The following is a 15,341-nucleotide window of genomic DNA, read 5'->3' as shown; positions in this document are numbered from 1 at the left end:
CAGGGAGGTCCACATGTTAGGGTTGTGCTGCACCCCAGGAGAGGAACAGGGAGGTCCACATGTTAGGGTTGTGCTGCACCCCAGGAGAGGAACAGGGAGGTCCACATGTTAGGGTTGTGCTGCACCCCAGGAGAGGAACAGGGAGGTCCACATGTTAGGGTTGTGCTGCACCCCAGGAGAGGAACAGGGAGGTCCACATGTTAGGGTTGTGCTGCACCCCAGGAGAGGAACAGGGAGGTCCACATGTTAGGGTTGTGCTGCACCCCAGGAGAGGAACAGGGAGATTCACACGTTAGGGTTGTGCTGCACCCCAGGAGAGGAACAGGGAGAGTCACATGTTAGGGTTGTGCTGCACCCTACACCTCAGGAGAGGAACAGGGAGATCCACATGTCAGGGTTGTGCTACACCCCAGGTTTTATGAATAAGAACGAGCTATAAGCTCTGCTGCCTCCAGCAGCACCACTGAATATTTTTATTAAAAAAATTAAAAACCTCCCAAGTGTATCTCTTGGCCAAGGCGGGCTGGTCCATGAGACGTGCCAGGCTGTGCCACGCTCTGCTCAGCCCACCAACGTCATTGTAGCACATGAATAAAAGGTGCCAGCAATAGAGCCCAGGATGTCTATTTGCTCCCATGTCTGCTTTTCTGCACACATGGGAGAATCTTTTAACCCCTGTCTCTGTCTCAACCGGTCCCATGGAACAGCTTCATAACGCCTTCTGTCTGACCTGCAGCGCTGAACCTTACCTTACAAAGACCACGTGGGATGGTATAAGGATGCCGTACTCCACCCTCATCACCGACCAGCAAAACCACCCCAGATGACTTTTTACGACCATCAACCGCCTGCTCTCCCCCATTGTCACCCCTCACCCTTCAGATGCCACGACCTCCCCTCAAAATTCCAGGACATTCCACTCACTATGGAATCCAATGTGTGATGGGGTGGGGGTGCTGGGCACTTCACCCCCCCTGCTCTTATTCCGCCTCAGTGCTCCCTCTCCTCCTTTGCACCTGTCGACGCTCTCCAGGTGGCTAAGCTGGTCACCAAGGCCAAGGCCTCCACCTTCTCCCTTGACCCCTTACCCACAGTCCTGGTCAAAGCTGGCCTACCTGCCGTGTGCCCTACCATCGTGGGAATAATTAATTCCTCCCTGGAATCGGGCAGGGTACCCTCTAGCCTCAAGACAGCGTCTGTCACACCCATCCTGAAGAAGCCTGGTCTGGACCCAGATGACCTTGGGAATTACCGGCTGATCTCCAACCTTCCTTTCCTGAGCAAGATCCTGGAAAGAGCAGTGGCAGCGCAACTGCACCAACACCTGTCCAACCATGAGCTCTATGAACCCTTTCAGTCTGGCTTCAGGAAACACCACAGCACCGAGACTGCCCTCACCAAGGTCACCAATGACCTCCGCATTGCCACCGACTCCGGTCACATCAGCCTCCTCATCCTCCTGGATCTATCTGCGGCCTTTGACACGGTCTCCCACTCCATTCTCCTCAACCGCCTCTGACCACCTGGGTGTTACTGGGACCGCTCTCACCTGGTTTGAGTCCTACCTCACTGACCGAAAACAGTTCATCTCCATCTGCGACTCCACCTCCACCCCTGCCCCAGTCAACCAAGGTGTGCCGCAGGGCTACGTTCTTGGTCCACTCCTCTTCACAATCTACATGCTCCCCCTCGGTCACATCATCCGGAAACATTGTCTCAATTTCCACTCTTACGCTGATGACACATCAGCACCTCACCCTCCACTCCATTTTGTTTCAAAAGCTTGCAACAGATTCTCAACATGCCTATAGAGCTGGTCACTCTACTTCTACTGCCTTGATACAGATGACTGGCTTAAAGCTATAGATAACTCTATGTTGGTGGGAGCTGTGCTGTTAGATTTTAGTGCTGCATTTGATGTGCTGGACCATTCTCTACTGGTTGAGAAACTTAAATGTTATGGTTTTAACTCTTCTGCTTTAAAGTGGATACTTATATAAGTTATTTGTCCTCTAGATCAGTGATTCCCAACCTGGGGGTCCGCCAGGGGGCGCAGGGGGTCCGCCAGACCACAGATGATTTGATTTTTTTTTCTTTTTTTTTTTTACTTTTTTTTTAATAATTATTTTCTTTCAGAGAAATATTTAATTAGCATATTTTTATCATCAGAAGCATGAATAAACTACACTACACTAGTTTACAATAAAAAATAAAGATAAATAAATAAACATCTAGACATGATTTTTGAACGTTAACAGTAGGCTACCGGGTAGCCGCTAAAACGCGAATCAGTTGACTGTATCACTTTCCGTAGCTAGCCTAGCACGCTAGTTAACTTTCTCGGCTCGTCTGCAGTCAGCCGCCAGAGGCGAAAATGTGTGACAAGCGAAAAGGAGATGACAACAGCTCATCTGCAAAAAAAGTTAGGACCTACAGCAATCGCGAAAATTACATCACCATGGGCTTCACTGAGGGACCAGACAAACGACTTGAGTGTGTGATTTGTGGAGAAAAGTTGGCAAACACAAGCCTGAAGCACAGCAAGCTGAATTCACTGAGGGACCAGACAAACGACTTGAGTGTGTGATTTGTGGAGAAAAGTTGGCAAACACAAGCCTGAAGCACAGCAAGCTGAAGAGACATCAGGCGTCTAAGCACCCAGAAACCGTTGGGAAGGATCCAGACTTTTTTCGGAGGAAAGAACAGTCTCTCAAGGCGAACAAGCCCGTTGATGTTAGAGTAGCGTGGAGCAGGGGTGGCAGTGATTTACAGAAGGCTATCAAAGCCTCCTTTGAGTGTTCGCTTTTAATTGCAAAAGCAAAAAAAACGCACAATATTGGGGAGCAGCTCATCAAACCAGCCTGCATCAAAATGGTTTAGAAACTGTGCGGCCCACAGGTGGCGGATAAACTAAAATCAGTACCACTCTCGAACAATGTAGTGAAAGACCGAATTGATAAGATGTCAAGTGATTGCGAGCAGCAGCTGTCAGAAAAGCTTAGAAAGGGTCCATTTGCCATACAACTTGATGAAACTACAACTGTCGCAGACGAGGCTGTGCTCATCGTTTATGTGCAGTATATCGAAAATGAGGATCTGAAGCAGGACATTCTCATGTCAGTCAACCTTACTACCACCACTCGAGGTGAGGATATTTTTACTGCAGTGGATTCTTACTTCATTCAACATAAATGCAAACCGTTCACCATTAGGGCCTGATTTGAGAGGATGAATACAGGATTTGAATATTGGCCAACATTTTGAAATACATATGGTGCAAGATGAGATTTGTTGATTGAAGGCACAAGTCAAAGAAGCATAGTGGGTCTAATTATGATGCATATGCCTGTGTATAAGCAGTTTGTTATTAAAATGACAAAAAAAAGTATTTTATGGTATTTTATTAGGAGGGGGGTCCAGGAATTTCATCAGAGATGTTTGGGGGTCCCTGGGGGAAAAAGGTTGGGAACCCCTGCTCTAGATCACAGAAGGTGTATCTAAATGGCAGCCTGTCCAGTAGCAGAGGTCTAGAGTGTGGCGTTCCGCAAGGAAGTTGCCTAGGACCTTTGCTCTTCTCTGTATTTACTAATGACCTATTGGGCTACTAATGTGCTACAACAGTTCTTTATGCAGATGATTCAACATTGTATTACGCTGCACCATCATGCAATGTACTTAATGAAGTTTTGAGCAGAGGACTTAAAGTTGTGCATGACTGGATAGTATGTAATAGACTTGTCCTTAATATCTCCAAGACTAAATGTATTGTGCTGGGAACAAGGCACAGGTTAACTTTTTTTTATTCAGTTTCTTTTTTTGACATAACATAACACAAATCACATTACATCGACAACAATAATAATAATAATGACAAGACATAATATAAAAATAAAATATTCCAACAGACAAACAAAATAAGAGACAATTATAAAGGTAAATAGATACATGGACTATAATGAGCCTCCTGAGCCCCCTCCATCTCCAGACCCGGCAGCCGCAAGCCACAACCCCGGAGGACCCACAGTCCGGCGCCCCTGCGAGCCAAAGCACCACGCCTGTTTAATGCCTCGACCCGCAGAGACCCCGAACCACGGCCCCCCCCCCAGTCCGAGCCCACGACCACCAGACCCAAATCAGATGGGGATCAGAAAATATACATAGGACACCAGAGAATGAAAAATAATAAATAAAACAAAAACAAAAAACACCAACATACATGAACACTCGCCATAGCACCAGACATCCTCCCATTCCTAACTGCAACCATCAACTCCTCACTCAACTCGGGGGTGGTCCCCACCTCCCTAAAACAAGCCAGAGTCACGCCCCTCATAAAAAAACCATCCCTGAACCCTACCGTCATAGGCAACTACCGTCCTGTCTCTTTTCTCTCCTTCCTTTCTAAAACACTTGAACGTGCTGTATCCAACCAACTTACTGCTTATCTCTTACAGAATGACCTCCTAGACCCTAATCAGTCAGGCTTCAAGACTGGTCACTCCACAGAGACAGCCCTCATTGCGGTCACAGAGGCACTTCACTTAGCAAAAGCAAAAAGGCCTCTCCTCTGTCCTGATTCTCCTAGATCTATCTGCAGCCTTCGACACAGTCAACCACCAGATCCTCCTCGCGGCCCTCGCAAGAATGGGAGTGGCTGGCTCTGCGCTGACATGGCTGTCATCATACCTCAATGACCGCTCCTACCAAGTGTCATGGAGAGGGACCCTGTCGGCCACCCGCCCCCTGCGGACGAGTGTCCCCCAGGGCTCGGTTTTAGGACCCCTTCTCTTCTCCCTCTACACTAAATCACTGGGTAACATTATCACGTCTCATGGCTTCTCCTACCATTGTTATGCCGACGATACTCAACTCTTCCTCTCCTTCCCTCCCTCAGATATCCACGGCCTGTCTGTCCGACATCTCCGCCTGGATGACGACCAACCACCTCAAACTGAACCTAAGCAAAACAGAATTGCTCCACCTGCCGGCCAAATCCTCCGCCCTGACCGACCTTATGCAGCTGTGACCGCGTCCCCGACCGCCAAGAACCTTGGTGTTGTCCTCGACGACCAGTTGAACTTCTCTGCTCACATCGCAGCGACAACCAGAACCTGCCGATTCCTCCTGAGCAACGTCCCTTCCGCCCCTTCCTGACAAAAGAAGCCACCCAACTCCTCGTCCAATCAACAGTCATCTACCGCCTCGACTACTGCAATGCACTGCTCGCTGGCCCCCCGGCCACTGCCACTAAGCCTCTTCAACTCATTCAGAACGCAGCGGCCCGTCTGATCTCAAACCTACCGAAGTCGGCCCATGTCACCCCACTTCTTAGTAGGGATGCACCGAAAATTCGGCTACCGAAAATTATCGGCCGAAAATGGTTAAAACGGCTCTTTCGGCTTTCGGCCGAAAGGGTTTTAGCACCGAAAATATATGACCGAAAGTCAAATAACGTGTTGTTGTGATGACGTCATCAAAACGCGACTACAGACATACCGGTAGCATGCGTAACATGTAACGTGAGCAGCTTGGCAGCTCTTCCTGCATTCTACAGCCTGTGATAACTAACTCCTCTTGGGAGTAGGGATGCCCCCCGAAACCCGGTTCTAAACTAAATTAGAAAAAACCGGAGTATTGATCAGCTCCGACGTTAACGGTACTGCTATCAGTAGTCTAGGAGCGGATTAGCTACGGAGCTAACAGTGTACCATCCATCTGCGACGCAACGGTGGCAGCAACAGTGGACACTGAGTAATGTTAACGTTATGACGAGTTCATACTACACTACACGTATGAACTCGACATAACGTTAACGTTGTGTTTAATTAGCAGCAATCTGTTGTTGAAAATGTATCGTTAAACCGGAAATGGAAATGCGAGGACAGGAAGTCGTCATCAATCGTTGTAGTCTTTTAGTCTTAACAGTCTGGAATTAATGTATGCATTCAAAAGTGCTGAATAAATGTTTTATGGGCCCATAATAGTGATTATTAATATTATTTAAGTTAAGTTTAGCCATAATCATGTCTTTTGCCATAATCAGGTAGCAAAAAAAAAAAAAAAAAACATATATATATATATATATATATATATATATATATATATATATATATATATATATATATTTATATTAATCATTTTCGGCCTTTCGGCATTCGGTTTTCGGCCAACTGTTTCCTATTTTCGGTATCGGTTTCGGCCAAGAATTTCCCATTCGGTGCATCCCTACTTCTTAGGGACCTGCACTGGCTCCCCATTGCTGCACGAATCCGCTTCAAGGTCCTCGACCTAGCATACCGTGCGGCAAAGGGAACCGCTCCCGCCTACCTCCGGTCAATGGTCTCTAACTACACACCATCAAGACCCCTACGCTCTGCATCTTCTGGCCGCTTCAGACCTACTCCTATCCGAGCTCCGGGAGGATCATCAAAGAGAAGTCGCCTATTCTCGGTCCTTGCCCCACAATGGTGGAATGAACTACCCACCCCAGTTAGGACAGCCGAAACCCGTCCAATGTACTAAAGCTAGACGGAGGGCTTCCAGTCTCCAGCCCCATCTCCAAAGGGATGCATCAGTCTTTATAACAATAAAGTCTTTATTGTCTGTCATGACAATCCTGAGCGCTATTGGGCCCAACTGGGTTAGGGTTCAACTGGGTCCCTGCAGACAAAGAACATGGGTTCAGCCAGACAGCTAGACTCTGACGACATTGCTCTGATATAGGAGCCTGCGACCGTGGTCCTTTTCAGGGTGAACATGTTGACTGATGAACCATCTCTGGAGAGGTATCATGGGTAATAAACCAAGTGGGAACACTGTGGAAGCTGAGGCTATAAGCCAGAGCACCACCACTATCTGGCTCATAGAGGCTGTGCAACTCTAAAGCAAGTGGAGTTCAGTTCCAGTTGAATGGTAAATGGTGCAGTTTGCTGATTGGGTGTCTCAGGCCCCTCCTCTCTCACCCTCAGTTTGCTGATTGGGTGTCTCAGGCGTTTGTTGGCTCCCAGCTCGCTAAGCGTCACAGCGTAGAACTGGCCCTTGTTGAGGTAGGTCATTGGCCCCTCCCCCTGCTTCTGACGCAGCGAGCGGGTGGCGTCCAGCGTGTACTGGAAACTATCACTGTCAACGCACACACACACACACACGCACGCACGCACGCACACACGCGCACACACACACACACACACACACACACACACACACACACACACACACACACACACACACACACACACACACACACACACACACACACACACACACACACACACACACACACAGGTTTTAAAAGACAAGTCATAAGATAGAAGATGTAGTTGGATCATCACTACAGTAGTTCCCCATAAATATGGTGCTTTAACAACTCCTGCTTTAAAGGGCCAAAGATTACACAGATAATCGACAGACCTTATCGTGAACAGTTTGATTTCTATGGCAGGTATCTCTACAGCAGGTATCTCTACAGCAGGTATCTCTACAGCAGATATCTCTACAGCAGATATCTCTACAGCAGGTATCTCTACAGCAGGTATCTCTACAGCAGGTATCTCTACAGCAGGTATCTCTACAGCAGATATCTCTACAGCAGGTATCTCTACAGCAGGTATCTCTACAGCAGGTATCTCTACAGCAGGTATCTCTACAGCAGATATCTCTACAGCAGGTATCTCTACAGCAGGTATCTCTACAGCAGGTATCTCTACAGCAGGTATCTCTACAGCAGATATCTCTACAGCAGGTATCTCTACAGCAGGTATCTCTACAGCAGGTATCTCTACAGCAGATATCTCTACAGCAGGTATCTCTACAGCAGATATCTCTACAGCAGGTATCTCTACAGCAGGTATCTCTACAGCAGGTATCTCTACAGCAGATATCTCTACAGCAGGTATCTCTACAGCAGGTATCTCTACAGCAGGTATCTCTACAGCAGATATCTGTACAGCAGGTATCTCTACAGCAGGTATCTCTACAGCAGGTATCTCTACAGCAGGTATCTCTACAGCAGGTATCTCTACGGCCAAGCAAATCACACCAAATCTATCTGGTGGATAGATAGCGCTCTGGGTTAAAGAAAAGAAAAATATATATTATAAAACAAACAAAAAACACTTACGCTCCTTCTTGGTCAAATAGGAAGTCATCTGTAGCCAGAGAGGAAGGAGTGTGGTACTTCTGTGGAGTCAGATCATGCTGAAAAAGAGGAAGTCATCACTGTCCCTGAGAGGAAGTCATCACTGTCCCTGAGAGGAAGTCATCACTGTCCCTGAGAGGAAGTCATCACTGTCACTGAGAGGAAGTCACTTAAGCTCTGTACCGGGCCCAGATTTATTTCACGTCACAAATATTAACATCATATTAAGTGATGTTGTGTTTATTTTTCAAATGTAGCCAAGAGTAAAGACCCTAACCCTGTCAAAACAGCAGTCAACGTGTATATTTTTAGCACTACGTTTGTTTAGCAATGATTTTAACACTTTGAGTGCCAGCGACGCGTTTTGTCGTTAGTTCATGCCGCCAGTTGAGTGCCGGCAACGCTATATAGCGTTTGTTTGTCGTATTTTTTTTTATTGGCGATTTGAATTCATATTTCATCAATCGAGCCTCACGCTAGTGTTGCAGAGTCTCTCTGAGCTCAATTGGGAAGATACCGCCCCCTATCGTCTCTCCCTGTGTAACTGCACCCCATTAGTTTAGACTGATGAAGGGGGGGGGGCCAGTTTCCTCATGTTACTTTTCCGTCAAGCCAACTGAAGAGACCCAAGTTGATCGCCGGCCCTCAGAACAGCGTGGATTATGTATTTACAGCACCCAACGCTGAATCAATAAACGCGATCGATATTTGCAATGGCGATAAGGAATTGGAATAATCTTTTTGGATAACATCTGATCTGAGGTAAGGAATCTATTTTACCAGTCTTGGGGTAATCAGAGCTTTTTTCACAGATATATCAACGTGTCCCATATGTGTGTGTGTGTGTGTGTGCTCGCTGATCAGGAAATGAGAGAATATACTTTTCAGATCACTTCGTGCATAAGTACACATATACTATCGATAATCTAGCGTTTATTTGAAAATGATTCATAAATAGGCCGAAAAATGACAACGTTTTTGTGTATGACAGAATATTCCAGTAAATGCCGTTTATCACGGAATCTATATATTTTCCTGAAAAACGAGGGCTTTTCAAAATGCTATAAAACGGAAATGAACCGATTAAAAAACAATCCTTTTTCGACAATGTTGACTGCAAACAAGTCATTGATACGCGACGGGCAGATTAGACACATAGCCATAATTTAAGACAGAGATTATGCGTTCACAACGCTATCATTGAAGTGGGTGCTGGCATTTAACCACGTTTTACCATGTTCACCAGTGGTAATCAAAGTGTTAAGTGTTATTAGCAAAATATGAGTTTATAATAATCTCTGCACATTGCATCGGAAAACTGAAGATTTAGACGCGAGGACAGGAAGCCGTCATGAAATCGTTGTAATCCTAAGAAAGAGGAGACCCAGGGCTTTCGATGGACGTCTACATTTCATAAAAATACACGACCCATTTCACACCAGCCACAGACAACAGAAGTCCAACCATTTTTGTCTTAGAAATATTGACGTGATTGTCGTGTTTATATCTCACGGGTCGAACAAACCTCAACGTTATTGCCATAAAATACAACGTATATTGTTTATTATAGATTGGTGGTTGGCCATAATAAGGTCATTTATAGGCCTGATATTCTATATTCATATTTCATATTGCATGTGTCGATGGCAAGATTCAGTACTGTATCTACAAAAACCCCTGTAAATCATCTGCCCTTTGTTAATTTGCTTAGATTTTTTGTACACTTGATCTCAAGGATTTGCTGAATGAACTCAGTTTTTCACTTTTGGTCAATGTTAGCATGGTGTTATTCACTGTCATAGATGGTCAATTTACTCAAGCATAGTAACATTATTTCTGACACAATACATTCCCTGAGATCCATAGATGTCCCTAGATACCAAGAACATGCAAATAGACCTTGTAGAGGTGGAGTAATCTTCCATTTACTTAGGTATGTACTTTTAGGCAAATTTTCTGAAAATATGGCTTAACAGGTTAACTCTTTCAGTGCCACGCCTGGTTTTCCATTTTACCGCTTGAATGCCACCATCCGCGCCAATGTTAACGTTAATATCGCCTAATCTATGTTTTAGATTATGGCTATGTGTCTAATCTGCCCATCGCATTATCAAAGACTATTTTCCAGACAGTGCTGTGAAGGCAGATTGTTTTTTTATCACGTCGTTGCCGTTTCAGAGCAGTTAGAAAAGCCCCCGTTTTGATATAAAAAACAGCTCATTCTGGAGCATTCTATGAAAATCGTCTTTTAGTAGAATATTCCACAACGTTGATATTCGTCTGCCTTTTTATGAATCGTTTTCAAATAAACGCTAGATGATCAATATTATACGTGCACGCACGCACATTACGGCCGCGCGCGGATAATCGCCTCGTTGATTTCCTCTCGGAGTTTTACATTGAAACCGAAAGAAGACATTTCACAAAACAGCTTATAACTTCATCAAACTTACTCTGATTATCCTACCACTGATAACATAGAGTCCTTACCTGACATCAGATGGTATCCAACTGGTATATTCCAATTCCTGATCACCATTCGAAAAAATCGATACGTGTATGGATCCAACGCGACACAGTGGATCTCCATGATCCGCGGGGATCTGAGGCTCCAGAATGAACTCTAGTAACCCCGGCTGGATCAGTGAACTGGAAAATGTGGAGTACCGGATTTTTTTCCCCATTCATTTTCATTGAGTCCATTCCAAAATCACTTATGTCATCTGGGAGACGACAGGGGGCGCTTTTTTCCACAGTGATCACCGGCGCAGCTCGGCAATACTCGGGTAGGCTCGGGTGATGCAATAATTTTTCAGATGGCAAAAAAAAATAAATAATAATAATTCCGAGAAATCTCGTGAGTGGCTAGCAACCACCTATAAAAAAACACGAGAAATCTCGTGAGTGGCACTGAAAGAGTTAATAGTGGCACTAGATAAATACACCAGGAGTTGAACCAACAATCATTGCAGTCGCAGGCAAGTGTTCTCAGCACTATTTATGATTATAGTTAGAGTTAAGGTTAGTTTTAACATTCGCTTAATGGTTATGATTAAGAGATAAAGTTAGCAGGGGAACTTAAAATGTTTTCTGAAAATGTAAGGTTTACATTTTTGGAATATGTAATACAGATGTAGAATAGTAGAGCACAGAATTTGCCACTGTCAGAAAGATAGTGGGCAGGTAGTTACCGGGTTATGCGCACAATAACAATACTCACCTTGCCCTACGTGAATGAGAAAACAGCCACAAGGTCAAAACAAGACAAGCTAGCTCTCGATCTACTTCATTCTAAGACAGTTAGAGTAGAGATAGATGGTGTAATGCGCTATGCCACTCAGCTGCTAAGAGCTCCTAACACTCCTGTCTGTAAAGCTCCAAAGGAAGCTGTCTTGCCCCGTCTCTGTGCTACAGAAAGACGCCTGTCCAAAGATCCCAAACTGTCTGATAAATACCAAGAGGAACTGGATAAGCTTGTGCAGTCTGGCTATGTTCAAAGGATTCCCAGTGACCAGGTGGACCGATCACATGAAACCTGGTATTTCCCACATCACATTGTTGAACACAACAATAAGCACAGAGTTGTATTCGACTGTTCCTTTGAATACATGGGACAAAATCTGAACAAATGTCTTCTGCCTGGCCCAACACTGGGTCCTTCTCTCCTTGGGGTCCTGCTCAGATTCCGTCAACATGCCGTTGCCATTTGTGGAGACATTAAAGGTATGTTCCATCAGGTGCGCCTTCTAAACGATGACAAAGCATTACTGCGTTTTATATGCAGCCGGACCAGGAACCCACTGTTTTTGAATGGCAAGTGTTGCCCTTTGGAACAACGTGTAGCCCATGCTGTGCCACTTATGCAGTTCAAAGGCATGTCCAAGATCATTCTGATGGCAATGAGGAGATCCTTAACTCTGTCCAACATTGTTTCTATGTTGATAACTGCCTCCAAAGTCTAATTTCCTCTCATGAAGCCAAGGCCCTCATTGACAAAATGAGACCCCTCCTTGCCGATGGTGGGTTTGACATCAGACAATGGGCTAGCAATGACCCAGCTGTAATACACCACCGCCCACCAGCTGTAATACACCACCTCCCACCAGCTGTAATACACCACCTCCCACCAGATGCAAGGTCCAAAACCAGTGAACTGTGGCTATCAGAGAATGGAGACCCCAAAGAGCTGACACTAGGCCTAAAATGGAACTGCTCTACTGACATACTGAGTTACATAACTTTGTTTAATGTAAGTCCCAGTGTTTTCTTTACTATGTTTAAGAACAGATGCATTTGTGTTTATATGTATGTTTTGATTTGTTTAATATTATGAAGTTCCTAAATATGTGGCTAATTATTATTCAAATATACCTCAATTATATACTATGATTTAAAGGCAATATTTATGTTTGATGTATTATCTGGCATGATATTTGAATCTGTTTCTTTGTCTTTACTCAGAACCATGGCAATCAACCTGAAAACAGCATACCATCATTATCCAGCTAAATAAAATGGATATTGATTGCAACCCTTCTTCTCCTGGTGGTTTGTGGCTCCAGTCTGAAATTTAAAACCTAACAGGGGTACTAATTTATTTTGCCGCGGGGTGGGGCATAATCCCACGGGACAATGCATTGGTAACTTGTTTCAAATGACAATATATACCCCTGTGAATATTATTGCACGGATCGGAATACGGTCGCGCGCGTGGGAGCGTGCGCAATGATATTTTGCAGCAGGTTGACAGTGATATGCGAGTGCTCCGTGGGGTGCTCCGTGTCCCTCTCTCTCTCCGTTTCTGTCTCTCTCTCCCTCTCTGTCTCTCTCTCACTCCCTCCCTCTCTCTCTCTCTCTCTCTCTGTCTCTCTCTCTCCCTCTCTGTCTCTCTCTCCCTCTCTGTCTCTCTCTCTCTCACTCCCTCCCTCTCTCTCTCCCTCTCTGTCTCTCTCTCTCTCCCTCTCGCTCGCTCGTTCTCTGCTCTCTCTGTCGGCACCGGCGCCACGTCAACCCGTTTGAGGAAGTGTCAGTATTTCCACTGGCTCTGTTGTTGAGTGCGCTACAACCATAGAGGGGTGTTAGTTATGCAGATCAGCTCCTTGCTACGTAGGACAGCGAGTCAAATCAGAATGGCTTAGTTCACTGGGGGAGGATATTGTCTCAACTGAATTGGAGCAATCCGCAAAAATGAGAATTAGAGACACAGACCCCATTGATACAAACCCCCATTGCTAGAAAACAATGCTAAACACTGGAAAGGCAATTTATAAGACAGGGGACCTTTAAGATTACACTTAGATTACACTTTTTCCATGACATTAGTTAAATATGAGCTTATTAAAAAAGTCGCGTATCACATCACAAAACTGGTGTTTACATTAAGAACCGAGGGGAAGATGCCGTGTGTGTGTAGTCCTAATGACCGGGAGACTCAGGGCTTTCGAATGACACAAGACTAACTGACTGGTTGGCCACCCCTGTTATAGACATAGCAATGGCAAACAAAATGTATGACGTTATGTCAGCACCAGGCGCCACGCCCGTGAAAAGGTACAAGCTCGCAAAGCCACACCCCCCGTTCTCCCGGGACCGACCCCGAGACCACCTCTGCCAGCTGGTCCCGTTCAGCGGGGGGTGAAACGATTCAGCGCCGACTCGCACCCCAAAAGGGGTGAGTGAGAACACTGCCCCCCGTGCTCCGGGACGGTGATTCGATACAAAAGGCTGAGTGTGAAAGCGACGCTATCAGCCTCTTCAAGCTGTTCTTCAGCTCTACGCTTGTGAACACACTGATCAGAAACACTAACGCCAACGCAGAACGACAAGTGGCAGCAGGGGGCAAAAAGTACAAGTGGACAACCCTCACGGTTGACAGCTTCTATGTTTTTCTGTCGATCATCCTCTTTTCTGGCCTATTACAGGTTCATACAAGGGCTGACCTTTGGAGGACGAGGTGGCCATATAATATACCATTCCCCAGGAGCAGCATGACCCGGCAAAGATTTGAGACCATCTTCTGGTCTCTTCATCTCTCTGATATTACAGAAGATGAAGAGAATGAAAGAAAAAAAGGCACTCCCGGGTATGACAAGCTATTCAAAATCAGGCCAATGTACGACCAGATTGTGAATGCCTGTAATGCACATTTCCAGCCATACCGGGAGATTAGCATTGATGAAAGGATGGTTGCCAGTAAAGCCAGAATTGGATTCAGACAATACATGAAAGACAAGCCGACCAAATATGGTTACAAACTTTATGTATTGTGTGACTCCAGCACTGGCTACACTTTCAACTTCTTTATCTATCAAGGGAAAGATCTTGTAGCCAAGAAGAAGGGAGAACTTGGTCTCAGCGTCACCTCCGTAATGGATCTAATAAACTTTGACCATCTTGGTAAAGGCTACCACTTGTATGTTGATAATTTCTACACAAGCCCCCTGCTTTTCAAGAAATTAGCAGCCAATCATACAATGGCTTGTGGAACATGTACATGTTACAAAAATATAAACCATATGTATTTGAACGATGCCTGTAAAATATGTCAGATTTCTGCTGTAACTCTACAGGGCCATATGCATGCCTTCCCTCCCCCTAAACTGCTAACCTTCTCACCACCATGGGGGTGTTTTAACACCTAAGGGGGCCCAATTCACACCCCCCACACACACACAGACCCTCACAGACACATATTTTCTGAACATTATATTTTCAGCACAACTCTAAACTATCACGTATAACTTTTTATACCTATTCATATCTTTAACTGTAATAATTGAATGTGAACAATAATACAAAACACGGTAATGCAACCTTTTTAAAAAGAATCTATTTTAAATAAAACGTTTCACCGAAACCTAATTACTACGACACGTAGGGGGTGGTTGTAATCAGCCCCTCACCCCCACCCCTGAGATGCACCCATCTAGCATAACATAACTTAGCCTCCATGCATATGACTTAAACATTACCCTTGCCCTCAATGACTAACCCCCGGGTCAGCACCGCTGACATACTTACATACATACATACATACATACATACATACATACATACATACATACATACATACATACATACATACATACATACATACATACATACATACATACATACATACATACATACATACATACATACATACATACATACATACATACATAGTGTGGTTACTTATAACCCCTGTTTACAAGTTATCACTCTTTTT

At 45.1% G+C, this 15,341-nt stretch overlaps 1 protein-coding gene across 3 annotated transcripts in view; it reads right to left on the bottom strand.

The window, feature by feature from the left end:
• grhl2b (grainyhead-like transcription factor 2b) overlaps positions 1-15,341 on the bottom strand; it is a 96,434-nt gene that overhangs the window by 61,463 nt on the left and 19,630 nt on the right. For all 3 annotated transcript variants that reach the window (XM_084313319.1, XM_084313321.1, XM_084313320.1), the window contains exons 5-6: positions 8,117-8,193; positions 6,963-7,119 (exon numbers count right to left, since the gene is read on the bottom strand). In XM_084313319.1, the coding sequence (XP_084169445.1) occupies positions 6,963-7,119; positions 8,117-8,193 (234 nt within the window). The remainder of the gene's footprint in view (positions 1-6,962; positions 7,120-8,116; positions 8,194-15,341) is intronic.

Source organism: Notolepis coatsorum, assembly GCF_963971535.1.
Source record: "Notolepis coatsorum genome assembly, chromosome: 1".
Taxonomy (NCBI): Eukaryota; Metazoa; Chordata; class Actinopteri; order Aulopiformes; family Paralepididae; genus Notolepis; species Notolepis coatsorum.
Note: the sequence above shows the minus strand (reverse complement) of the source record. Positions and strands in the feature narration are given on the sequence as shown.